At 41.6% G+C, this 27606-nt stretch overlaps 1 protein-coding gene across 2 annotated transcripts; it reads left to right on the top strand.

Moving 5' to 3' along the window:
• The first annotated feature begins 11241 nt into the window (after window positions 1-11241).
• On the top strand, window positions 11242-26275 carry cav2 (caveolin 2). 2 transcript variants are annotated; one of them, XM_072267602.1, is made up of 3 exons: window positions 11242-11538; window positions 11825-12012; window positions 13026-16395. In XM_072267602.1, the coding sequence occupies exons 1-3, from the start codon at window positions 11383-11385 to the stop codon at window positions 13126-13128; spliced, it is 447 nt and encodes a 148-aa protein (XP_072123703.1). In that variant the 5' UTR covers window positions 11242-11382; the 3' UTR covers window positions 13129-16395. The 2 variants fall into 2 exon arrangements, with proteins under 2 accessions (XP_072123703.1, XP_072123702.1); XM_072267601.1 differs by lacking the exon at window positions 13026-16395 and adding an exon at window positions 22026-26275 and having other exon boundaries at window positions 11247-11538.
• The last annotated feature ends 1331 nt before the right edge of the window (window positions 26276-27606 follow it).

The following is a 27606-nucleotide window of genomic DNA, read 5'->3' as shown; positions in this document are numbered from 1 at the left end:
GCCCCAAACAGTTTGTTTGTATAGATCACTGTATTATGCTTGGGCAAGTAGAGTACAAGTCCATCACTGAATAGTGTAGTACTTGATGCTCATGTGTAGATTTAAGAGTATAAAAGAAATATAGCCAATGGATATAATAAATGGATGTTGACAAGAGAAATCCTGCAGATGCTGGAAATTCAAGCAACGCACATCAAAGTTGCTGGTGAACGCAGCAGGCCAGGAAGCATCTCTAGGAAGAGGTACAGTCGAAGTTTCAGGCCGAGACCCTTCGTCAGGACACGAAGGGTCTCGGCCTGAAACGTCCACTGTACCTCTTCCTAGAGATGCTGCCTGGCCTGCTGCATTCACCAGCAACATAAATGGATATTGCCTTGTTTTCTATTACATTCACACCAAGTGGCCATTTGAACTATTTTCTTACATCACTGCAGGTTAATTTCTGCATATTCTATGGAATTCCAAGGAAGTGACTGGTGCTGGAATTGGTGCCTTTCTTTGTATGGCTGCTTAGCTACTAACAATTAAAGCCTGTTCAGACAGCCATTTTATAAGCTAAAAAAATGTTTAAAGACAAAGAAAAGCAATTTATCATTTGCTATCTCACTGGTTTCTGCTTTGACAAGAAAATCTTATCAGCCAGCCAACATTTACATGCTGCCTACAGCTATAGTTGTCCCAGATGAGCTTGCTTTTGAATATGTTGATTTCTTCTTCCTTTAGTGTCTTCTGTATAACCAGCTGAACTATTCATTATAATTCATAGCCTATCACTTAAAACTTAAATCTTATTGTGGTATCTTATTGTAAACAAATGCAGCTGTAAACTGTATAAGTATTTTTCCACAGTACAACAATACATAAAAGGAAATTCTGCTGAAAATGTTTCTTGTGCTGAAAACTGTGGAATTTTGTAACTTTTAATTTTTTTCCACACGTTATTACCCATATTAAATAGAAAAACAACTGCAGGAAAATGGGTGCAAAAAGGATTTTAACCTATTGCAGGAAGTGCTTATAATATAACCTCAACTGACTTAGATTACATCAGTGTCCTTCAAACAAGAATACAATAGAAACAGCAGCCTTCCAAAAGATTTGTTGACCAACATGCAGATTTTAGCATGTGTTATTTGTCTGATTAATTATAAATAAATGTATAAGGAAATATTTAAATTTAATACAATTACTTTGAGTTCACCTTTAATAATAATTATCTAATTATGCTGACCAATTTACAGTAAGTTAATTTTCCATTACCTTTTTTTCTTAAGCCTTGCCAAGCATCAAACAGGCACAATGTCCAACCAACAACTAGAATTAACTAAGATACTAATAGAGTTTATGACTTTAGTTGAGTGATAAATAAAGTAGTTTGACTTATTTGAAGTCCAGGAAGTCAGGGTTCTTGGGTACACAGATGACCGATATAGGTGTGTGCAGGAATTGTTACTGTAAGAATTGCTTCCATACATTTGTTGGTTTTCCCTTTTGCAAGACCTATATTACTGATGCAGGAAAGTTCCCCACAGTAAAAATAGAAAATGGGTCAGCCTAACCCTAACCCTAAACCAATGTACTCTGTGGACAGGAAGAAATTGCTACAGCCAAGGAAGACCTCACAAATTAAAGAACTTAAATGCCAAAGTCTGAATGGTGCAGCCAACTCTATGGGTGCAGCTCTGCCTCTCCATAGGCATTGCTCCTTGTGAAATTAGATATAGGACCTTTGCTTAAAGGCCTTCTTCCTGAATCTTTCCAAGTACCCACTTTTGATCACCTCTGTAGTCTCTCACCAGAGCTCTTTGTCCAGGAGTGAAACATTGAACCTCCTCGTTTATCCTGCACATTCCTTCTGAGATTGGGTTTGAGGAGATCCAAGCATGAGCACAAGGGACAACCCAGGAACAGCATAGCTGGTGAGTTGCTGGTTGTGGAAAGTGCTGCATTGTAATATGCAAGGAGGAAATTGGAAAGCTTCTGATTCAGTGTTAGTGTGGTGTTCTCTGCTGACATTGCTTGCAGTGCATTCATTAGACTCTAGACAAATCTTTCTACTAAGCCATTTGTAGCTGGATGGTATGGTGCAGATGAAAAATGTCTTATTCCATTCATTTTCAGGCATGACTGAAATTGTTCCATCATAAACTGTGGCCCATTGTCACTGAAGTGTTAAAAATACACGTGGACTAAGATGTTAACTGTCCTGTGCTATCACCAGTGGGATCATCATTTGATCTGCCACCTGTCTTCAGGAGTTTCGGCCTGCTTATGATCAAGACTCCCTCGAGGTGGTGGGCCAGCAGTGCTAAAGCATCACCTCCCACTGGTGAGCTTAAAAACTTGGCATCTGCCTCTATCAGTCACTTCCATCCAACAGATAGTCTGCTCTTCAGGTGTCTATGCAACTACTGAAGGGCTTGCAAAACATTGTCTGACTATCTGCCCCTCTGGACATATTTGGTCCACACCCATGCTGATCCTTTCTCTGCTGCCTCAGCTACAGCCCTGCTAGTTGACTCGATCTCTCCTCTAGTGAAGCCAAGGTCACGCAGCCACTTCTGGAAAGTGAATGCAATAAACCCACGGCAGCCTACTTCAAATGGATAGCATGAGACCTTCCATCCTCTGTCTCTGCAGTCTGATCTTAATTCTGCATCCTTGGTTAACTTGCACTCATGGGTTTCGTCGATGTTGTCTTCCCAGGGGACTGTGAGTTCACCAATAACCACTTCTCTACTGGTGTCAGACCATACGATTATATCTGGACGCAATGTTGTGAAAGCTATTTGCTCCGGGATACTGCCTTTCCCATCCAGGTCAGCCTTGACACACCAATCATTGGCTGAGGAAAGTATGCTTGATCGTGAGCCTGTGCTGTACACCCTTGACTTGGAGCCTTCTTTCACAAATGATATGCGATGTTCTGTGCAGCATGGGGCATGAGATGAGATGTGCTGCAGTACTCTCTGCTCAACCGCTTCTGTTACAAGTGTTCTGGAAGACCAGAATTTGAGAGGAGGCTTTTCAACACATTAACAGTGTACACAGCTGTAGTAGAGCCTATTGGGAACACTTCTGGCCACTTTGTATCTGCATTCATTATTACCAATAAATTTGTGTCCATGAGTGGTCTGCCAGAATCTACATGAATCCTCAGCCAAGACAATGGAGGCTATTCCCAGGGATGGAGAGTCGCAGCTCTTGGCATCTTCTTAATCTGGTGACATCCTGAACAGTGTGTAGCAAGTTGTTCGATCTGCTGATCTCGCCCCAGCCAGCAGACAAAGCTTCAAACCAATGCTTCCATTTTGGCCACACCTAGATGACTGGCATGTAGCTCATCCAAAACGTTAGCTCTCAGCTTGGATGGTTCAACAACTTTCAATCCCCACATAAGGCAACCTGTGTCAAGGGCAAGTTCACCCCGGCACAGGTAAATATGGGGAACTGGAATTTGTACTGCACATTCCAGCCATTTTGGATTGCCATGTAGACCTGAGATAGTGTGTGACCTTTTCTGTTTATTCTTTGAAGCATCTCTGCTGTAGTAGGGAGGCTTTTGATTTGCGTTAAGGGGAATATGTCAAGAGGAGGGTCCTATTTTGTAAATTTTACACGTATTTCCTTTCCCAAGGGTAAACAGGACAATCCGTCAGCACTTCCATGATTAGTTGTCCACTTAAATACAATCTTGTAATTGTGTCCTCCAAAAAACTGAGCCCATCTCAGCATTCATGCTGCTGCTGTTAGTGGAACACCCTTCTGTGGATTGAAAATGGACACTAGTAGTTGATGGTCAGTAATGAAGGTAAACTCTCTCCCATACAGGTACTGTTGAAACATTTTACACCCCAAACCAGACTCAAGGCCGCTCTGTCAATCTGGCCTAATTTTTCTCTGCGGTGGTCAGGGAATGTGACGCAAAGCCTGTGGGCATCCACTTCCATCACTCATAACACGTGACATATCTGCATCTATACCATAACGTGAAGTGGTACAGGCAAGCTTCACTGTTCAACGTTGATCATAATGTGTGAGTACAGAGTCTGGCATCACCACGTCCTTTGCCTTTTTGAAAGCCACCCCACACTGCTTCGTCCATTGCCATCTCTTCCAGATCTGTAGTAATGAGTTCAAGGAGTAGAACACAATGGTTAGGTTTGGCAAGAACGTGTTAGTCATTAACAAATCCTAAAAAGGACCACAACCATGACACATCCTTTGACCTTGGGGCATCCACCACTGCTTGAATTTTCTAAGCGAACTTGTATAATCCTTGTGCGTCAAAGGTGCAACCAGAGTAAGTGATTCATGTTTTTAAAAATTCATATTTGTTGTATTGTGCTCTGAATCCATAATCTTTCTAATCTTTTTGTAACAACCTGCTAAAGATTTTACTCCTAATGTTTTAGAGTATTTCATGTAATAGTTTTCTGCAGATGCAGTGTGTTCTGCTGGTAGTGTTTGGGTTACTGTTAAGGATAAGGGATCCTTAGGAATGTTGTGTCATCCAATCAGGAAAGTGGAACGGAGAGAAGGTCCCGGACACTGAGGTTGGTCAAGGTCTTTTTTTTAGGCAGGAGGTGGAGAGAGATGAAGCTCGAGAGAACCTAGCGTAGGATTCAATCCGATGAGAATGCACAACTCAATGAAGCCCAAGAGGGGGAATTCTACCAGGGACTGGTGAATACGAGTTGGCCCCATGAGTACATCAGACACAATGGCTTTTGGAAGATCTGAACTCCAACCTGTGCAGATGTCATGGTCCGGTCCATGAAGGCCGCAATCCGGTTCACGGTCCGGTCCATCAACCCTTGTTCCAGGTTTTCCTGTCTACTCTGTTTCTGTTCCTGTTGAGCACTAATTGAGGCAGCTGATTCTCATTGGGGCTGGCTGCATAAATACCTCCAGAGACCAGGGCGTGGCTGCTGGATTGTTCTTGTTCTTACTCTTTGTATTCCTTCCCCTGCCTTCTGTTTCCTCGCCTGAAGCCCTGCCTTATCTTGCCGGTAACTCTCGCCTCGTCTCACCTGTAGTCTTATCTTGGAGACACCCTCTACCTAGCTCCCTTCCTGTCCCTTGCCTCTGCCGGGTAAGTCAGGCCGTCTTGCCGTTACCCTGTGGTTGGTTCTGTCCCTTCCTGTCCCATACCTCCGTCGGGTGGTGATCCGCACCCTGCCCAGGTGATCCGTGTCCTGCCCAGGAGTACCGCACCCTGCCCAGGAGGAGCTTCAAGACCTCAAGCCTCTAGCCAAGCCCCGCCTCAAGCCTCCAGCCAAGCCCGGCCTCAAGTCTCTAGCTAAGCCCAGCCTCATCCTGCCTGCCAGCCAAGTCACGTCCTTGCCTAGTTCTAGGGTCCGAGTCAGAGGCAAGACACAGGTTCTGGGTCCTTGTCCAGTCTCTGGCTCGGAGTCCAAGCCCAGGCTCCTAGCTCTCTTGTCCAATCCTGTTCCGGGTTCCCAGTTTTCGTATCTATGTCCTAGCCCTCACCTTGTATCCTAGTCCTGTCCCTAGTACTTCAGTGTCTGTGTCTTGCACTTGGTTCCATTTGCAGCCACCACCTTATGACAGCAGATATGACCACTTAATTATAATGGGCCGTTTCATTTTTTTGTTTCTTTTCCTTAATAACTTTGGTTAAGTTAACATTTATAAATATAAATTCTATGCAGTGTACAGTCTTGCCGCCAGGTGATTGCATGGGAGCAGCAAGTTACACAATATTCACACAAATTGGGGTTCGAGTGGGTGAACCAACCTCACAGGTTTGGCGGGACCCCTGTATATATACCCTAGACGTACAGAGTCTGAGAAAGGTGGTTTTCTCACCACTAGTCTGGTGGCTATGAGCAAGGGGGCTAATGAGCTATATCTCTACAGACACCCAGTAAAAAGGGGTTTCATTTTTAACCCACTGTCTTGAGATTTTGGAGATGTTGCAGTACCTGGTCCTTAGCTTTCTGACAGAATACAAGTTGTGATAAAGCCCTTTGTGAGTGTTTATGGTGAGAAACACTTTGGACTCTTCTTCCATCTCCATCTGTGTAGGTTGGCCTCAGCTAATTCACCCTTGCTGAAGTGTTTTCCTCCAAAAAGGTTTGCAAAGCTATCCTCTATCCTGGGCAAAGGATATTGATCTACTTTCAGGACTGGTATCCTTAAATTCACCACAGACCTATCCTTCTTGACTACAAGAAACACTGCTGTTGCCCATGGGCTCATCTCAGATTAGGAAAGAATTCCTTCAGCCTCCATGCGATGTAGCTCACTGGCTACTTTATCATGGATTGTATAAGGAACCCGATGGGCATTGTAAAACTTGGATGTGGCATTTTCATTTAACACTACTTTACCCTTGAGATGTTTGATTTTTTCAGTGCTATTCTTGAACATTGCTGTGGCATCATCCAGTACCTTTCTTAATTCACTTTCAATTTACTGTTTTGCAGGGGTTGTGGCGTGCAGATAGTGGATAGATCTCCAATCAAGTTGCAGATGTCTTGTCCAATCATGGTCCCAAAATGCTGGGCCTCCTATTTTTACCACATTCAAGCCCAATCTGGTTTGTCAATTGTTGTATTTCACTGTTACAAATGTTATTCCCACAAATGTTATTACCTTTTCTCCAGTATAAGTTCTTAGTTGGATATCTGCAGGCTTCAGTACAATATCTTTGAAATGCTATTCAAACTCATTTTGTGCAATGACTGAAACAGCCAAGCCAAAGTACAATACCATTTAAATTAATTTGCCGTTCACTTCTGGTGTAAGCCATATTCCTTGTCTCCTGTTAGTGATCACATTGTAAATCTCAAGACTATCTAGTCCTGTGTCACTCTCATCATTATCAGATTTTCATCAACAACATCCCCTTTTTGAAACTGCACATTGAATTTTTATCTTTTTCTCTTCCCTGTGCAGTCCAGTTATTTTTGTCTGCCCTACAGGCTCTTTGTATTGTCCTACTTTATTGCATTTTCACTAAGTTTCACCTTTAACCCTGCATTGGTCTGGTGTATGTGAGCCCCTGCCACAATGGTGTTACAATTTGTTTGGCCAGCCTGGTTTCAGTATAGCCATTGTAATTTTGTTCACGCTCGCTTTCATTCCTGACTACAACTCAATTGCATCTCTGCCTACAGTTTCCATTGTTACAGCAATTTCAATTGCTCTTTTAAATGTGAGTTGTGCTTCAGTTAGGAGACTTTTTTGAATGTTTTTTTAACAAGATTACACAAACTAAATGTTCTCTCAGTACATCATTAGACCCATTATGGAACTGACAATGCTCAGATATCTGTTTCAATGCAGCCACATAAGCTGAAACGGACTTCCCTTCCTTTTTATTCTACTTATGAAATGAAAAGCATTCTACAACCAACAACAGTTTTAGTTCTAAATATTTCTGCATTACTTTCACAATGTCAGCAAAACTTATTTTGGCTGGTTTGTTTGGGGCAATCAAACGTTTAAGCAAACTCTGTGCTTTTACAGCTATTACATTAGGCACTCATTTTTCATTGGCTATGTCATTTGTTTCAAAATACTGCTCAGTTCATTCAGTATACATCATCCAGTTATCTGTTTTGCAGTTGAATGTGTTTATCTTTCTGAGATAGCCAGCCATTTCAGCTTTATTATTATTATTATTGTCATCATCATCATCATCATCACACAGTACTCACTGTTTATGAATCTAAGAATTGTATTCATTTTTTAACTCGACCGTCTCCTCTTGAAAAGAAAAATGTGCTGCGCTTCAACAGGTAAGTAGTTATCTTGGGTTCATTTTAAAACTCATTCATTACCACTGTTATGTTTTGTAAGTAAAACAGGGGAGCCCAGAATATCTGTGTACTTAGTTTCTTTACTTTAGTGAGACGCATACTGATGGCATTGCGGCGTAATTATATATGCCATTCACCTACTTCACAAATATTATGTGAACAACAAAGAATGCTTAATAAAACAATATATTCACAACATTACTTAATTATTACTGAAATACTAAATACTGTGGCGGGCATTTGGTCCATGATGACTAACAAGAGAAGCTCGTTTAGCTCAACTGCTGCTTTAATTGCAAAGAGCACAAAACAGCCCGAGCTTTACCACCCGGGGAGAGAACTGCTCATTCTCTTACAGACAGGGTAGGTGATTTTCACACACCCTGGTTACAGTCAGTGTGACCCACAAACACACAAGTGAATAACTGTATAACCCAAGCTAAAATGTGACAAATTAATTTGAATATCCCTCCATAATTCCACAAATTTAAAACAAGAACAATAAATAGTGCTGGCCACCGGGAATGTTGGTGTGAGCTGTTGATCACACCCCCCCCCCCCCCGGGTACCACAATACCCGACACTTTCCATCTCTGCAACACACATCAAAGTTGCTGGTGAATGCAGCAGGCCAGGCAGCATCTCTAGGAAGAGGTACAGTCGATGTTTCGGGCCAAGACTCTTCATCAGGACTAACTGAAGGAAGAGTTAGTAAGAGATTGGAAAGTGGGAGGGAGAGGGGAGATCCAAAATGATAGGAGAAGACAGGAGTGGGAGGGATGGAGCCAAGAGCTGGACAGGTGATTGGCAAAGGGGATATGAGAGGACCATGGGACAGGAGGCCCGGGGAGAAGAAAAAGGGGGGGGGGAGACCCAGAGGATGGGCAAGGGGTGTAGTCAGAGGGACAGAGGCAGAAAAAGGAGAGAGAGAGAAAGAATGTGTGTATATAAATAAATAACGGATGGGGTACGAAGGGGAGGTGGGGCGTTAGCGGAAGTTAGAGAAGTCAGTGTTCATGTCTTCAGGTTGGAGGCTACCCAGGCAGAATACGTATAAGATGTTGTTCCTCCAACCTGAGTGTGGCTTCATCTTTACAGCAGAGGAGGCCGTGGGTAGACATATCAGAATGGGAATGGGATGTGGAATTAAAATGTGTGGCCGCTGGGAGATCCTGCAAACTTTCCATCTCTCTGAGAGTTTCTCTTTAGCAAATTTGGAAGTTTTAATGCTTTGACCTTTTAACTGATACAGTCATAAATCAATTCAGTTAAAGGAGTGGGTAAAGGATTTAATTCAATAATAATTCAGAAAGGAATACCAATATCAATACTGTATCAATTTAAATTGGGAATTAACACCATCTAGTCCCTGCATCAAATGTCAACAGGAAATAGGAGAGATTTGCATTTCCTTTAAATAGCAAATGCTATTTGGATTTAGAACAAGGAATGTCCATTTAGTGGAAAATAGTTTCTCAAATTTATTCACATGAACTTCATGCACTTCATGTATTCGTTCGGCTTCGCAATTAAAGCACATAATTGAATCTGCGACTGGCAGGAATACAGCAGACTCTGAATGCTGCCAGTAATTTTCAGTAAATTTAAACGTTTCTGCCCTTGCGTTCACCTTAATCTGGGTGTGTGAACAGCTGTTTGAATGTATGTGCATTTTTATGCGTGACTGCGTGTTTGTGTTTGTGTGTGCGCGCGCGCGCGCATGTGTGTGCGTGCGTGCATCAGTATGTGTGTATCGGTTCATGAGCATGTATCTGTGTTATATCTATCCATGTATGTGCGTGTTTCTGTGTGTGAGTGTGTGCATGCGTCTGTGATTACGACGTGCTCGAGTGTGTCTGTGTGTATGGAATCTGTGTTCACGGATATCTGTATTTTTGTATTAAAGACAGATCAATATCTGGAAGCCAAATATCTTACCCTACCCTGTCCACCCGTACTGCCCCTGATAATCAATATCCAAATTAAGTATTGGATAATACTCTCAGCGTCGACATCCATGGCAAAAATCACCATCACCTCCACAGCATTAGACTGAGTGAAGAATAACCAAGTCCTTAAAGCAGCAATGATTCCCACCCACCAGTATGTTGTGGAGACATGGCCAATCTCAACTAGCTGCCTCAAAGCACTGGAGAAACACCACCAATGCTGCCTCAACAGAAGCCTTTAAACCCACTGACAGGCCAGGGGAACCGAAGCTGGGATTCTCTCCCGGGTCAGTATCGCCAGCACTGAGGCAATACTAGGAGGCCACTTCATCTCTATGCCAGACATTGACTCCCAGAATGAGAACTCCACCCCAAGCTCTGACATGGCAAGGAATTTCCAATACAAAGAAGATTCAAAGGTTATCGGGAGCCTTGATGGTTTCCAGTTTACCCAGCAAACAATTTAAGTAGTTTTTCATTGTCCACTTAAGACAACACAACCTCCTTGTGGATACATGGGAATCCCTGGTCCATGGTTGTATAAAATAGGGAAGGAGTAGCCTGGGTCACTAAATGAAGAGACTATACGCAAACAATGCTCAACATCTCAAAAAAAATCAATTACCCCTTCGGGCACCGACTGCCCCAAATGTGGCATTGTCTGCAGATTCCGGTAATTTCAGAACCAACAGAATTGCAGCACAAGGAAGTCATCCTCCACTCTCACCAAATGGCCTAATTCTGCTCCTTTTTCTCCAAATGTTCCTTGCTGCATTACTTCATGTCAATGAGGTCCGTAGCATAATTTAGCATAATGTGTTGACAATGTCAGAACAGATTGGGACGAGGTTTATAAACGTATACAAGGACCTGGATATTATAAGTAGAGGCATAGAGTACAGGAATGAAGATGTTAAGGTGAACTTCCGTAAAAAGCCTGTTCGGCCATAAATGGAATGCCGTGTCCACCTCTGAGTACCGTAAAGTGGCAAATGTGCAAAGGCTTTAGAGAAGTGCAAAAGAGGCTTATTAAAATGACTCAAGAGAAGAGGGTGGAAGGTTAGTTATATAGAAAGATTGCAAAGCTGGGGTTGTTTTCTTTGAAACTGGGAAGCTTGCAAGGAGAGCTGAAACATTTATACGAGATTACAAGGCTCAGACTGTAGGTAGAGGGAGACTGTTCCCATTGGTGGAAGGATCAAGACTAGGGGACAGAGAATGAAGATCACTGGAGGAAGTGCATTGAGGAAGATTTTCTTGATATAGATGGTTAGGGTCTGGAAAGCACTGCCAGGGAGTAGTGGAAACAGTTTCAACTGTGCGGTTCAAAGTGGAACTGGATAAACATGTGTGTGTTTGTGCCACTTGTATGTGTCCCCTTATGGACGTGTGTGGATGCATGTTTGAGTCACTGGTGTGTGTCCCTCTGCGTACATGTGTGCATCTGTGTCGCTGTGTCTCTGTCCAGGCCCTTGCACAGCGAGCTGACTAGCACCCGCAGCGCTCAGACTCTCTCCGTGTGACTGTACCCAGCGGGCGTGGCTCCGACCTCGAACCGGCGCGCACACCAACCGCGGGCAGACAGCAGGAAGAGTGCGAACAACTGGAGGAAATCCCAGCTGCACGGGAGGTGGTGGGAAATCATGGGCAAGGAGACGGGTCCGGCGGAACGCGGGGTGCAGTTTGAGAGCGACGAATTTTTAAAATCGACCAAATTGCTGGACGGCCGCGAGGAGGAGCGGCCCGAGGAGAGGGAACACCACAGGCGGGATCCCGGGGGAATCAACACCCATATCAAGGTGAGGCGCTCACCCTCTGCTGCAGGGAATGCCCTAGGAGAGGGGGTATGACACTTTGGCTGCCCTTGTATGGGACAGCGCAAAGGGTAGAGAGTTAAAGGACGCGCTGCGTGAAATTCGCGTCGCAGGGGGCATCATTTGGCAGAGTCAGGAAAGTTGTCCGGACAACGGTAGCATCGGAATTGGTGTAGGGTTTTCTGCAGGACTTGTTGCAGGCGTTAAATGACAGTACATCTTATTTTTTTTAAATAACGTGCTTGTTTATTCTCGCCCTGTCTCGCCTCAGGTTTCATTTGAAGACGTGATCGCAGAACCTGTTGCGACGCAAAGTTTCGACGGAATTTGGATTTGCAGCCATGCGTCGTTTGAAATCAGCAAATTCGTGCTGTACAAAGTGCTCACTCTGTTCCTCGCCATCCCTTTGGCCTTCATTATAGGAATTCTCTTTGCCATAATAAGTTACATCCACATTTGGTAAGCGGCTGTTCCCCAACTTGGATTATCAGTCTTTTTTTTTAAAATTCCCTCCGATCGATAACATATCATAAAGTATATGCAGCGGATAAAATAACATTTTGTTAACCTCAGAGGTAAATCAGATGGTAAGAATGCAGAATTTCCTTTCCTGCTCAAACAGAAAGGATCCAGTTTGTCAACAAAAAAAAATCTAATTGCCGGCGTTGTTAGAGGGGAAAGCATTAGCCATGAATTTCCTGCATGGGCACCGCGCCCATACCCATTCTTCCAATCTCAATATTCCTGTTGCTCTATAAGAATGGGTTGTGATTGTCAATCAGCGTGGATATCTTGCGTCTAACTAAGCAAGTACCACGGTGCGTTTATACCGAGTTCCTTCCCAGGCTTTTTCCACAATTTGTTTACCTCAGTAATTACTAGAGTACAAGCAGCAAGAAAGGATGGATGACCCGAATGAATGGCAGGCTGAATGTATCACCTTCTCAAATCAGTGATTCATTGTAAAAGAAAGGAAATAACAGGAAAGGCGGGAGAAATCGGAGTCAAATTAACATGGAAAGACAATTGTTCATGGAAGGAAAGTTTGGAGTAAAGGTCAAAAGTTCAAAGCAGAGAATAACAGAGAGCAAGGAATAATGATATATAAAATAAAAAGGGAAAGTGCTCAGAATACTTGGTGAACCAGGCCGCATGTGGGAAAGGAAACAGCGGTACGTGAATGGGAAAGATTCAGAGGGATACTGGGAAAATGCAGGCAAATGGGACTAGCTTGGATGAGCATTTTGGTCGGAATAAACTAGTTGGGCTGAAGGGCCTTTTTCAATGCTGTATGATTCTATGGATCATAGTGAGAAGAGAAACAAAAGTTAAGATTTCACCCAAAAGAGTGTTTGTTCGCAAAATGCGGTCTGTCCCGCTGCGAAAGTCCAGCATTTTCTGTGTTTTGTTTTAGATTTCTGGCATCTCAATTGTTCCCATATTTTTAAATAATAATGTATATTTATTTTTAGTTTTAAAATCTCTGCTACTGGCTTGTTCGCAGTCGGAAGGAAGCTGTGCAGTTTAACATTCCCTATTTGGGCTGAAGAGATGGTTGGCATTGCAGGAATATAAATCTTGTTAAAAAGATATGTTGTTACATTTTCTTTCTGCCACATTTAATCGTCTGTCTACAAATGGAAGCAATGTCATAATGCTCAACACATAACTGAGGGCAACATGCCATTTCCATGGGGTTATTATAGCAAATACAAAGTTGAAAAGAACAGGACAAAAGTTGAAAAGGAATTCCTTCACCCAAAAAAATGAATATTTAGAATTCTGTACTCAATATATTCCAGTCTGATGGATATTAAGAAATCAAGGATATGTGATTTGTGAAGTGATGTTGTGTTTTCATCTCTCATCTTCCAACTTGTATTTCTTCTTCTCCCCCTATCTTCTTACTCTGCGTTCTTCCCGTTCCTGTCCAGTCCTAATGACCCTAAGTGTCCATTGTTTATTCCTGGAGTTCCCAACCTGGGATCTGCAGACCCTTGCTTAATGCTATCCATATGAAAATGATTGGGAACCTGTGGTTTATTCCCTTCCATAGATGCAGCCTGATCTGCTGGGTTCCTCCAGCATTCTCCGTGTGTTGCCCTAGATTTCCAGCAACTGCAGAATTTTTTTGTGTTGTGAGGTAAAAGGTGATCTTACTAAATGGTGGAAAAGTAACATGGGGTTGACTGACCTACCACTTCTTTTCTTATATTCCTGCATCCTCCTTGCTGCAAATTAGTCAACAGGTTGTAGACCTGGAGCTGAAGAGCCCATTTTTATTTTTAAGGAATTTTATTTTCCATTCCCCCCTTCTTTGTTTTCCTTTATTCCTCTGACACCCGTTATCCTTTCTCTTTGCCCTCCCCACACTCACAACCTGCCCATTGCTTACACCTTCCTCCCTCTGATTCCCCACCTTCTTCCCTTTATTCCATGGTTGACTGGCGTCTTCAATCAGATTCCTTCTTCTCTGCTTTGCCTCCTCCTTCTATCATTCCCAGCTTCTCATGTTATTCCCTTTTTCTCCCCCTCCCCTCTTGCCTGAATTCGCCTATCACCCGCCAGATTTTGCTCCTTCCCTCCCTCACCCTTTTCTTCTGGACTCTGCCCTCTTGCTTTCCAGTCTGATGAATGGTCACATCCCAAAATATCGACTATTTAGTTCCGCCCCCCCCCCCGAGATATTCTCTGAACTGCCAAGTTACTGTTCCTCCCATTGTTATGGTCTTGTATTTCTGAGTTAACCTGGAGGCTAACTGAGGTAAGACAGCGTTTTAAAATATAGAGAAAGGAGCTCCAGATATAGAGAAATAGATTCATGTTCCACCATATCCCATCACCAGACATATGGTCCACTGCCTCTCCTTTCAGCCTTCAAAGAGATTGCTCTCCTTGCAATTCCACCCTTCTCTTGGTCCTTCCTCATGCAACCACAGTGGATGCAGCATCTGCCTTTTTACCTCTTCCTTTCATCTAGGAACCCAAATTGGCCTTCTGGGTAAAGCCTTTGAAGAAACCAAACATATATTCATTGACACTGTTGGTGAACACCTTTGCAGGAACTTCCAATAACGGAAGTTCACACTTTGACCTCCCTCCCTGTGTTCCAATAATGCCCAACATAAGACTGAGGGAATATCATCTCATCTTTTGTCTGGGCATGTTACAGCTCCTGCACAACAGAGAATTCAAAAGTTTCAGTAACTTTCTCTCTCTACCCATAGATGCTGCTGGGTATTTTAGATTCACTTGACTATTTCCTTCTCCAGAATTTAAACTAACTGTTGACAACTTTGCTCTGGACCCAATCACAAACATTCCTTCGATTTTCTCCATTCCTCCCCCTTTCTGTAGTTTAAAGCATGTAGTTTTCTCCTTTTTCCAGGGTCACTGACCTGAAGTATTGACTCTTTTTCTCTCTTCACGGTTGCTGCCTGACCTGCAGGGTTCCGCCAGTGTTTTCAGTTTTTAAGGAGGGAAGCTGAAGTGGACAGGAGTGAATGAGACAGGACAATCAAAATGAAAGAGAACATCCTTTCTTTCAAAAATAAGAACATCACAAACCAGTTCAATTCAGGGGAAACATCGTTATTCAGAGTAGGTTGGAATATGGAAGCTGCTGCCACATTGAGCATTTGGTTCAAAAAACATTTTGCATCCAAGAGTTAGTTAAATGGAGAGAAGACATAAAAAGAAACACAAAATAATTAGGCCAAAAGCATATTTGTGTTACAAATTATGTAATTGATCAGATAATTAAGATGTTATTCTTGTGGATGTCTTTCTCTTTGTAATGTAAAAATGCAATAAAACAAGATCTTAAAAAGCTCAATGAGAATATGAAAAGTATTAAAAAATAGCAATGAAGTATGAGAAAAAAAAAGCCCTTTTATTGCTTTTGACAAGATCAGTTTTAACTTTAAAAGTCTTTTTAACTTTCGGTTAAGATGGCACTACCAAACGTGTGTGACAGCTATCTGTTAGTCAAAAAGCTAGGAAATCCCACGAAAAACATCATTAAAAATTCCTTTTCTGGGGTAATTTGCGTTAAATTATCTGTGCAAACAGTGAAGGGGTGAAGTGAGTTCGGGAGATGAGCCGAGATGGTGTGTTGCAGTTGGAGTTCTGATGCCCGTACAGCTGGCCTGAGAGCAAGGTTGGATCACTCTGGGTGACAAAAGGAGAAGTCAGGGCCTGGGCAGTGGAGGTTCAGTGCAGGTACAACTGGCCCGGGTATTAGGTTGGATTGCTCTGGGTACTGAGCTGATTTGAAGAGCTTCAGAGCAGCTGCAGGCTGCGTGACGAAATCTGAGCCTGGAGCAAGTCACTAGGCGGTGTGATCTAGGCCCAGAACCTTTCACAGCAGCGGTACCTGGGTCCTAGTGCGAGGTACGATACGATGTTCAGATAATTTAAACGCTGGCACGGATTGGAAGCAAGAACCAATTTCACTTGTCCTCTGTGATCTTTGCTCCTCTCTCCTGGGCGCAGGAGCCTTTGCTGTGCCGTTGTTTGCTCAATTTAAATGCCAATCTAGATAGTTGGAAAAGACAGGGTGTAGGTCGGGATGAGAGCCAATTTCACTTATTCTTCACAATAGTCATCTCCATGGCGCTGAGGCTATGAAGACTGCCCCGGCTGCTGTGCTCCATGCCCATTAATATGATGAACTGATAAGTGAGGCTTTAGGCCTACTCCTGGATGCTCCAGGGGTCAGATCTGAATACTCAATTTTGTTTCGGAATGCTGTTGTTCACTTCAGTTGCTTGCATAATTTGTATATTTCTTTCTTTCTCTTGCACATTGAGTGTTGGTCTTTTTATTTTTTAATTGGGTTCTTTCGGGTTTCTCAAGGTTGTATAATATATATATTCACTGATAATAAATGTACTTGAATCTTGAATCTTTCTGAAATGGTACAATTCCAGGAAACACATGTATGAGACTTTAGAATTTAGAGCTCATCTAGTTTTGTAGGGAGAGGTTTGTTTTGGGGTCAAAATAATAACTTTAAAAAAATCAAGAGACATTTGGATTTCTTATTTCTTTGTGAGCTATCTATTAACATGATAGAATCCTCAATCCTGTGCACTTAATTTGGTAAAAGTTGTACAAGCATGAATAATTAGGGACAAATTCTAAATTCTTAAATCTTCTAAATAAATTTAAATGCAGTCATTTTTTAATCTTACGAATGGTTGCCATATCCAAGTACATTGTCTGAATATTAGGATATTTTCTCAGTGAAAATAAAGGACTTGCAATCGAATGTAGGGAATATTTAAGAAATGTATAAATTTCAGTCAGTACTGTAGCACTATAACTTCATCAGTTCTGAAAGGATCATGTTCTGGGTGTCATTCCTCATCAAGGAAATGAAGAGGAAGGATTGCCTGACCAAAAAATAGAAGCGGAAAGAACTAACTCAAGATCAGTAACTCTCAGAGTCATAGAAGTCACAGCACAGAAACAGGCCCTTCAGCCCATCTAGTTCATGCCGAACCATTTGCACTGCCTACTTCTATTGACTTGCATCTGGAGCATAGCCCTCCATACACCTACTATCCATGTACTTTCGCAAACTTCTCGTAAACATTGAAATTGAGCTTGCATGCACCACTTATGCTCACAGCTTATTCCACACTCTCGCAACCCTGGCTAAAGAAGTTTCCTCTCATGTTCCCCTTAAACTTTTTACCTTTCACCCTTAACCCATGACCTCTAGTTGCAGAACCACCCAACCTCAGTGGAAAAAGTCTGCTTGCATTTACCCTATCTATACCCCTCATAATTTTGAATGCCTCTCTCAAATCTCTCTTCAATCTTCTACATTCCAGGAAATAAAGTCTTAACCTATTGAAACTTTCCCTATAACTCAGGTCCTCATGTCCCAGCAATATCCTTGTAAATTTTCTCTAAACCTTTTCAACCTTATTTACATCTTTCCTGTTGGTAGGTGACCAAAACTGCACATAATATTACAAATCAGGCCTCACCAATCCCTACCTAACTTCAACATAACATCCCATCTTCTGTACTCAATACTTTGACTATGAAGGTCAATATGCCAAATGCTTTCCTTACAACAGTGCCTATAAAAGGTATTCATCTCTCCCCCCCCCACCACCACCACCTTGGACGTTTACATGTTTTGTTGTTTTACAACATTGAATCACAGTGGGTTTAATATCACTTTTTTGTCACTGATCAACAGAAAAAAACTCTTTCAAGTCAAAGTGAAAACAGATCTCTACAAAGTGATCTAAATTAATTACAAATATAAACACAAAATAATTGATTTCAAGTCAGTATTTAGTAGATGCACCTTCGGCAGCAATTACAGCCTTGAGTCTGTGTGGATAGGTTTCTACCAGCTTTGCACATCTGGACACTGCAATTTTTCTCTATTCTTCTTCACAAAATTACTCAAGCTCTGTCAGATTGCATGGGGATCATGAGTGAACAGCCCTTTTCAAGTCTAGCCACAAATTCTCAATTGGATTGAGGTCTGCACTCTGACTTGGCCACTCCAGGACATTAACTTTGTTGTTTTTAAGCTATTCTTGTGTAGCTTTGGCTTTATGCTTTTTTTATATACTTTATTGTCGCCAAACAATTGATACTAGAATGTACAATCATCACAGAGATATTTGATTCTGCGCTTCGCGCTCCCTGGAGTACAAATCGATAGTAAATATTAAAAATTTAAATGATAAATCACAAATAGAAAATAGAAAAGGGAAAGTAAGGTAGTGCAAAAAAACCGAGAGGCAGGTCCGGATATTTGGAGGGTACGGCCCAGATCTGGGTCAGGATCCGTTCAGCAGTCTTATCACAGTTGGAAAGAAGCTGTTCCCAAATCTGGTCGTACGAGTCTTCAAGCTCCTGAGCCTTCTCCTGGAGGGAAGAGGGATGAAAAATGTGTTGGCTGGGTGGGTTGCTTCCTTGATTATCCTGGCAGCACTGCTCTGACAGCGTGCGGTGTAAAGTGGGTCCAAGGATGGTCTTGCTGGAAAACAAATCTTCTCCCAAGTCACACCTCTTCCTCGAGATGCTGCCTGGCCTGCTGCGTTCACCAGCAACTTTTATGTGTGTCGCTTGAAATTCCAGCATCTGCAGATTTCCTCATGTTAGTGCTTCTCCCAAGTCGCAGTTCTCTTGCAGACTGCATCAGGTTTTGCTCCAGGATTTCCCTGTATTTTGCTGCATTCATTTGAACCTCTATCTTCACAAGCCTTCCCAGGGCCTGCTGCAGTGAAACATTCCCACAGCATGATGCAGTCACCACCATGCTTCATGGTAGGAATGGTGTTTTTTTGATGATGTGTGTAATTTGGTTTGTACCAAACATAGTGTTTGGTATGATGGCCAGAAAGCTCAATTTCGGTTTCATCAGACCATTGAACCTCCTTCCAGCTGAGTTCAGAGTCTCCCACGTGCCTTCTGGTAAACTCTAGCTGAGATTTCATGTGAGTTTTCTTTCAACAGTGGCTTTCTCTTTGCCACTCCCCCATAAGCTGCAACTGGTAAAGCACCCGGACAACAGTTGTTGAATGTGCAGTCTCTCTCATCTCAGCCACTGAAGCTTTTAACTCCTCTTGGTGGTCTCACTCACTCATCCCCTTCTTGCACAGTCACTCAGTTTTTGAGGACGGCCTGCTCTAGGCAGATTTACAGCTGTGTTACATCTCTCGATGATTGACTTAACTGCACTCCAAGAGATATCCAGTGACGGAAATTCCCTTGTATCCATCTCCTGACTTGTGCTTTTCAATAACCTTTTTGTGGAGTTGCTTGGGGTGTTCTTTTGTCTTCATAGTGTAGTTTTTGCCAGGATACTGACTTACCAGCATTTGGACTTTCCTGATAAAGGTGTGTTTTTTTACTACAATCAGTTGAAGCACCTTGAATGCACACAGGTCTCCAAAAACAGATCTCCATTTAATTCAACAACACACATAAAAATTGGTGGTGAATGCAGCAGGCCAGGCAGCATCTATAGGAAGAAGTACAGTCGACGTTTCTAGGAAGAGGTACAGTCGACATTTCGGGCCGAGACCCTCCGTAAGAACTAACTGAAAGAAGAGATTTGAAATCTCTTACTATCTCTTCTTTCAGTTAGTCGTGATGAAGGGTCTCGGCCCGAAACGTCGACTGTACCTTTTCCTATAGATGCTGCCTGGCCTGCTGCGTTCACCAGCAATTTTTATGTGTGTTGCTTGAAATTCCAGCATCTGCAGATTTCCTCGTGTCTCCATTTAATTAATTATATGACTTCTAAAACCAATTGGCTGCACCAGTGATGATTTGGTGTGTCATATTAAAGGGAGGTGAATGCTTATGCAATCAATTATTTTCTGTTTTATATTTGTAATTAATTTTGATCACTTTGTAGAGATCTGTTTTCACTTTGACATGAAAGAAACTTTTTCTGTTGATCAGTGTCAAAAAAGACAAATTAAATCCACTGTGATTCAATATTGTAAAACAATAAAACATGAAAACTTCCAAGGGGCGAATACTTTCTATAAGCACTGTACCTGTTTTGCCACTTTCAATGAATTATAAACCTGTCTTCCCAGATCCCTCTGTTTTACAGCACTCCTCAGTGCCCTACCATTCACTGAGTAAGATCTACCCTGATTCGTCCTACCAAAGTGCAACACCTCACACTTGTCTGCATTACACTCCATCTTCTGTTTATCTGCCCATTTTTCGAGCTGGTCCAGATCCCGCCACTAGCCTTGAAGGTCTTCCTCACTGTTCACTACACCCCAAATCTTGGTGTCGTCTGCAAATCAAATCTGCTGATCCAATTTACCACATTATCATCCAGATCATTGAATTGAATTGACTTCATTTCTTACAACATTCACATACATGAGGAGTAAAAATCCTTTACGTTACGTCTCTGTCTAAATGTGCAATGTGCAATCATAGTAATTTATAATAAATAGAACAGTCAGTGTAGCATAGAATACATTCAAATCAGCGTGAGTTAATCAGTCTGATGGCCTGATGGAAGAAGCTGTCCCGGAGCCTGTTGGTCCTGGCTTTTATGCTGTAGTACCGTTTCCCAGGTGGTAGCAGCTGGGATAGATTGTGGTTGGGGTGACTCGGGTCCCCAGTGATCCAACAGGCCCTTTTTACACACCTGTCTTTGTAAATGTCCTGAGTCATGGGAAATTCACAACTACAAATGTGCCGGAATGTCCGCACCACTCTCCGCAGAGTCCTGTGATTAGGGGAGAACAGTTCCCATACCAGGCAGTGATGCAGCCAGTCAGGATGCTCTCAATTGTGCCCCCGTAGAAAGTTCTTACGATTTGGGGGCCCATACCAAACCTCAACTGTCTGAGGTGAAAGAGGCGCTGTTGTGTACAGACCACGTGAGGTCCTCGGTGATGTGGATGCCGAGGAACTTAAAGCATCCAGATCCCAGATCCATTGATGCCAGTAGGGGCTAGCCTCTCTCCATTTCTCCTGTAATCCACAAGCAGCTCCTTTGTTTTTGCGACATTGAGGGAGAGGTTATTGATATAGATGACAAACAACAATGGACCCAGTCCCTGTGGCACTCCATTAGTTACAGACCTCCAGTCAGAGAGGCAACCATTTACTATCAGTCTCTGGCTTCTTCCGCAAAGCCAATGTCTAATTCAATTTACTACCCCATCTTGAATGCCGAATGACTGAAGCTTCTTGACCAACCTCCCATCCGGGACCTTGTCAAATGCCTTGCTACATTCCATGTAGGCAGTGCTTTGCCTTCATCAACTTTCCTGATAACTTCCTCAAAAAACTCCATAAGATTCGTTAGGCACAGCCTACCATGCCGATTATGCCTAATTATTCCGTATTTATCCAAATACTCATATCTCCAGGCCCTTAGAGTACCTTCCAATAACTTTCCCACTACTGATGTCAGGCTCACTGGCCTATAATTTCCTGGTTTATTTTTAGAGCCTTTCTTAAACAGCAGAACAACATTGGCAATGCATGAATCCTCCGTACCTCACCTGTCGCTGAGGTTGATTTAAATATCTCTGTAGGGGACTGGCAATTTCTGCACTTGCCTCCCACAGGGTCCAAAGGGACACCATGTCAGGCCCTAGGGATTCATCCACTCCAATTCAGATCGATTTTTTTTTGTTATGAGTGTTGGACAGGTTAAATTGCAATGTCATGGACAACACTTTATGGGAAATCTGCTAGGTTTGTTCTGTTCTTTAACAGCTTTGTGCATATCTGTGTCATTCAGAGAATAAAAATAAGTATAAATAATGCAATTGTTCCCACTTTGTTGCATATCCTAAATAGTAGGGAATTTTGTTGAGTGAGAAAACTGTAGCATTCTTTAGTGAGTGGAAAAGGCATAGCTTGGAACACTGAGTTTTCCTTTTATTGTTTTTCATCATTATGAATCTGTGAGATATTTGTGATTAATTAAATCTATATTTTAACTTCAGGTTTCTTATGCCCATTGTGAAGACCTTCATGATGATTCTACCCTCCATCCAGACAATCTGGAAAGGTGCTGTCGACACGTTTGTTTCTCCTTTGTTTGAGAGTATGGGCCGCTGCTTGTCTGCATTCAATATCCGCTTCGCTCGAGATTAAAGAAGCAAGAAAAAAGAGAAAAGAATCAGGACTCAAGAAAAATATTTCCAGACTTGATGAAATAAGTGGCATTGTCTATGCTTAAACTTTTCATTCCACATGCACTTTCAGAATGTATCTGGCATCTTTTTTTAAGTATATACACATTTTGCATAAACTTCATTTAGAAATAGATATATCTATAATTCATATTTTTATTATAAGCCAGTATGCATGCTGGTAATAATTAAGGAAGTTTACTCAAAGATGTTGCCATGCAATAATTAGATCCTGATTTGTATTTCAACAATTTCATATTAATTAATGCGCAAAGTCGTAAAATTCTGTGGCACAGAATGAGACCATTTGGTCAATCAAGTCTCTGCTGCCACTTTGCTGTGCAATCGATCAGCCACATTCCTCCTCGTCTTTCCCCTTGTGTTTTCAAAAGTTCTGATTTCTCTTTTGAATACACTTATTGGTCCTATTTCCACCAACTTGACTGACAGTGGATTCCATATCATAACTTTCTAAGTACAAAAGAAGACTGTCTTCAAATTCCTTTGTATATTTTGCCCAAAATTTGAAATCTGTCCCTCACTTCTAGAAACAGTTGTTAACAGGAACAGCTTTTTTAAAAATCCTTTCTGAAGATATTGTGAACTTTTCATGATATTTGTCACCCCTGGGACTATTCTAGAAAGGTTTATCTGCATTGTGTTGGGCCTTCAAGTCCTTCCTTAAACTCTAGTGCGGGTTGGAAGTAATACTCCAATTCTGGGGCCAAACAGTTTATAGTATATTGTTTTGTCCTTTTGCACACATGTCACCTTATGAATCCCAGAATCCGACATATTCTACCTACTCTTCTACTTTTAAGGATTAATGTCCTTTGCCCCCTTCCTGAGTCATTTAATTTATATTGTTTCATTTTGTTCTTTCTGGCAAAGTTGATCACCACATTTCTCTCTGTAAAGAAAAATCATGTGCTGTGTAACTGCCCATTCAGCCAACTTCCCCATGGCTTAATTTGCCATCTTCCTTACTGTTGAACATATTTCCAAGCTTTATACCTTCCACAGGTTCAACAACATTACCCTGCAAGCCCATGTTTAGGTCATTAATGTGTGTAAAATTCCCTTGACCTCAGTACTGACCTCTCTACCATCCTATAGTTTGAGAAGATTGCATTTAAGTACCAGTTCCCTGTTTTTAACCTTTAAGCAAATTTCCTATCCAAGTTGCTTGTGGCCCTTTAGTTCCACAAGGTTTCAGTTTTAATAACCAGCCTTCTGTATGGGATTTTATCAAATGCCTGCTGGAAATCACTGCATTCCCTTCATTAATCTTCTCCATTAGTTCAGCAGGGAAAAAATTGTTGGGTTAGTTCTCCTTTATCATCTCTAAGTTCTCCATGTGCCTATTTTCTCAGAGATTAAACTGACTGATAGTTGCATGGGATGTCCTTACCCTTTTTTTTCAATACAAGGATGTTACATTTGCCATTTTGCAGTTCTCTACCAGCTCCCTATTATCGAGAGAGGGTTGAAAGATTATGACAGACTCTTTTGAAACCCTTAAACCCCTCCCCATCTCCCTTAATATTATAGGATGCATCCAGACCTGGTTAATATGTTATCCAGTTTATAGTGGGCTCTTCTAAGACCACATCTGGACTATCATCCAGACATCAGGTCCATCAAGCTATCAAAGGGTATACTTCTCTTTTAACAAAGGTTCAGCAGGTTGATCCCTGGGGTGATGGAGCAGCAAAAATGGACATTGAGTCCAACTTGTCTTGAATTTGGAAACATGAGAGGTTATCGATAGGAAGCATACACCATTATTGTGGGGCACTGAGAGGTCAAAGGTGAGGATTTTCTGTGGTCGCGGTGTGTAGAATCAAGGGCGGCACGATAGCGTAGCATGGCGGTCAGAGTGTTCTTGATTACAGTACCAGAAACACAGGTTCAATTCCACCACTGTCTGGAAGAAGCTTGTACATCCTTCCCTTGGCCAGATGCGTTTCTTCCAGGTGCTCCAGTCTCCCCCCATTTTCAAAGAGGTACAGGTTCGTGGGTTAATTGATCACATGGGTGTAATTGGGTGGCACGGGCTTGTTGGGCTGTATCTAAATAATATAAACCAAATGTCATAATCTCAAACTAAGGCTCCGCCAGATAGGACAGGGGTTGGAAGACGTTCTTCTCTTGGGGGGGGGGGTGAAGAAATCACTGCTAAACTTTACTGCTGTATATATTCAAGGAAGAGAATATCATTTTTAAATTATTTTGTATTCTAATATGGGATTAGTGCAAGAAAGTAGTATAGACGTAAAATATCAGCTTTGTTCTTACTGAATGACAGTGCAGACAGGATTGGTTGAATGGCCTCTTCCTGTTTCTGCTGTAGGTATAACCAATATTTCTAGTAATTTTCCACTATCAGTTTTCACCCCATCATTACCTCTTCAGTCTTCCTAACTATAGTGATTTTGGTGGCATCCTTTTCATTGGTGAAGACTGATAAAAGGTATTGATTTGATATTCCATCCATGCCATCTGGCTTCATGAACAGATCACCTTAATGATCCGGAAATGGCTCCACACTTTCTTTTAGTACTTGCTTATTACTTACATGTATATACAAGACTATCAGTTTGAGACAAGAAAGTTGAAATCATCATTTAAGAAGAAACGGTTCCGAAGTTATGATGAGTTTTCAGAGTTGCAGTCACATTATTTTCAGTCATCTGAAAGCACTGGCAAGTAAAGTTGAATAAATTGCATTGCTTAAGACCAAACAAGTATTTGTCATTGCAGCAATCCATATTTAGAGGATATGTTACTTTTAAATATAGCAATATACTGTATATGTAAGTAATATTTAATCATAAAGAATTCTTACATAGAGCATTTTCACAATATGACATGGAGTTTCCTGGAGATAATTAATGAAATTAGGGACTGATCTTGTATATGCAAATCCACTATCTTTAACACTATTCTCACACTTACTATCAATTCCAGTTAGTCCATAGTTCTTATCCTTTCTGAAAAACGTTGCTTCCCAGTCTCTTAATGCCATAAGCTAAATCTTCATATCATTCCCATTCCTTTTGTAAGGCTCCTCACAGTTTTATGCTTCCTCCAGCAATCCTTGATCCTCCAAGTCTGGCCATTCCATCACTTCTTTCCCAAGCTATTTGTGGCAAAACATTCAGTCACCTTTGCATGACTTTAAGAATAACCCTCTCTGTTTCTTTTTACAGCATCTTTAAAAACCTTGCCACAAGTTAAGTCTAATTTTCTGTTCTGTGCTTGGAGTCCATTGTTTACCACTTCTTGTGCTGCTTTCCCAGAAACTATTTTGTAATGTTTTTCTCATGCTAAGGTTTATTTGAATACACGTCATAACTGTTGAATATCAAATACTCATATTTTATTTGCTAGAATATGAATCAATAAGGTGGGTGCCTCGGTAGTGTAGCGGCTAGCACAACCCTATTACAGCTCGGTTGTCGGAGTTCTGAGTTCAGTCCCAACATCCTCTGTAAGAAGTATCAGTATGTCCTCCCTGTGGAATGTGTGGGTTTTCCCCGGGTGCTCCGGTTTCTTCCCACAGTCCAAAGATGTACCGGGTCGGTTAATTGGATATTGTAATTTGTCCGTAGAGTTGGGGTTAAATAGGGGTTGTCAGGGGTTGCTGGGCAACGTGGCTCAAAGGGGCGGAAGGGCCTATTCCACACCGTATCTCTAAATAAAAATTAAATAAATAAAACTCTGAGGCATCTCTAAAATTATTAGATTCTACTTTAACTTACCACTGTGGACATAAATAACTTAATCTCAAAATACATAGATACACATTTTTATATAATGCTGTCTGTTGTGACTTTGGAGTCCAGAACTGAGTTACTAACATTCAATATTGTGGACTTAATAGCAGAATTTTTTAGATGTATTGTAACTTTTGAAAAGATTGTGCACTGTACTTACATGATGGAGTCTACTTAACTCTGGTCATATAATATTTGCACACAAGTGCAATGACTACACCTGTGCTTTTTTAGGCTGTGGTACTATTACACAAAATTATAAATAAAAACAATTCAACACCATGATTCTTTTCTTGTTTGTTTTTATCATTTTACCAAAATTAGCATGGAACTTAAAACTTGCTGTAATAAGAATTTAAGGAATGCCAAAAGACTCCAATAATTCAACAACCTAGAGCTTTTGTGGTGCTGGATGTTGTCTATTGGATTTTGTTCTTAATACACAGGTGCATTTTAGATCATTTATTTGATGTTACACATTATAGGTATGTAAGTTGATGAGGATGCAGGAACTGGCAGGGCTGTGAGTGGAAAGGGAGCTGATCAGCTGTGGTTGGCAGCTCAGTTAGGAGAAGGAAAACTCTGATCTCGAATTCCTGCTGCCTTGTTGCTATACCCACTCATGGGGAAAGGCTCTGGGAGTAAATCCTGAGCTAGAGTCCCTAAGGCAGTCCTACACTGACTGGCAACTCCTGCAATGCTGCTGGTGCCTAACTGTATCGGTCTCTGCCGTTCCTTTGGGTCATCAGATGCATGGGGAGGGGGAGCTTGCTACATGGGCAACAGCTTGCTCTTCGTATTGTACTGCCCTGGCTTGTGTATCTAGACAGCTAGGATGCAATATCCATAGTCGACTCTGACTCAGAAAATAGACTTTAAAGTTATTGTTATATGACAATCAAGAGAATCTGATGATGCTTGAGATACTACACTATGTCATTTTACCTATGCAGTGAGATGATGAATAAGCTGAATACAATTTGTAGCAACAATCAATCAAATTACTGGCTATAAACACAACCTTTAAAGCTAAATATTCATTACAAACCTAAAAGACTAAATAAAGTTGCTATTAAAATATAAGTTTAAAACTAAATTTCATATGTAATCTCAATGTTTAACATTATGAAGTTTCATGCCAAGTTATAATTACATAAATAAATATTAGGTTGATATCTGAGTAGGAAGCAATTTGCAAGGGAAAATAAATTGCGGTATCTCTGGTTATCAACACTTCAAGAACTGGTAAAAGTTTCTCTTTAATTACTCTATCTGGACTCTATATATCAGTCATCATTTGCCTATTAATCTGATCTGTTGTAAACATTGTAGTTCCAATTTCTCCATTGACTTGCACTGTTCTAATCTCTAATACCCTAACTATTGTAATCATTCCTGTGTCTTTGTCCATGCCTGCATATGCTTCCTGATGTTTTACTTTTCCCTGTTAAGCACAATGTCCCAAAGCAACTAAACTATATTTCAATTGGTAGAATTTCAGGTGGTGATGAGGAAGCATACAGGAGTGAGACAGATCAGCTGGTGGAGTGGGGTTGCAGCAACAATATTGCACTCAACATGAATAAGAACAAGGAACAAGGCTGAGAAAAGTC

The sequence above is a fragment of the Mobula birostris genome, chromosome 9 (assembly GCF_030028105.1).
Source record: "Mobula birostris isolate sMobBir1 chromosome 9, sMobBir1.hap1, whole genome shotgun sequence".
Taxonomy (NCBI): domain Eukaryota; kingdom Metazoa; phylum Chordata; class Chondrichthyes; order Myliobatiformes; family Myliobatidae; genus Mobula; species Mobula birostris.
The sequence above is the reverse complement of the archived record's forward strand: the minus strand, read 5'-3'. Positions and strand labels throughout refer to the sequence as shown.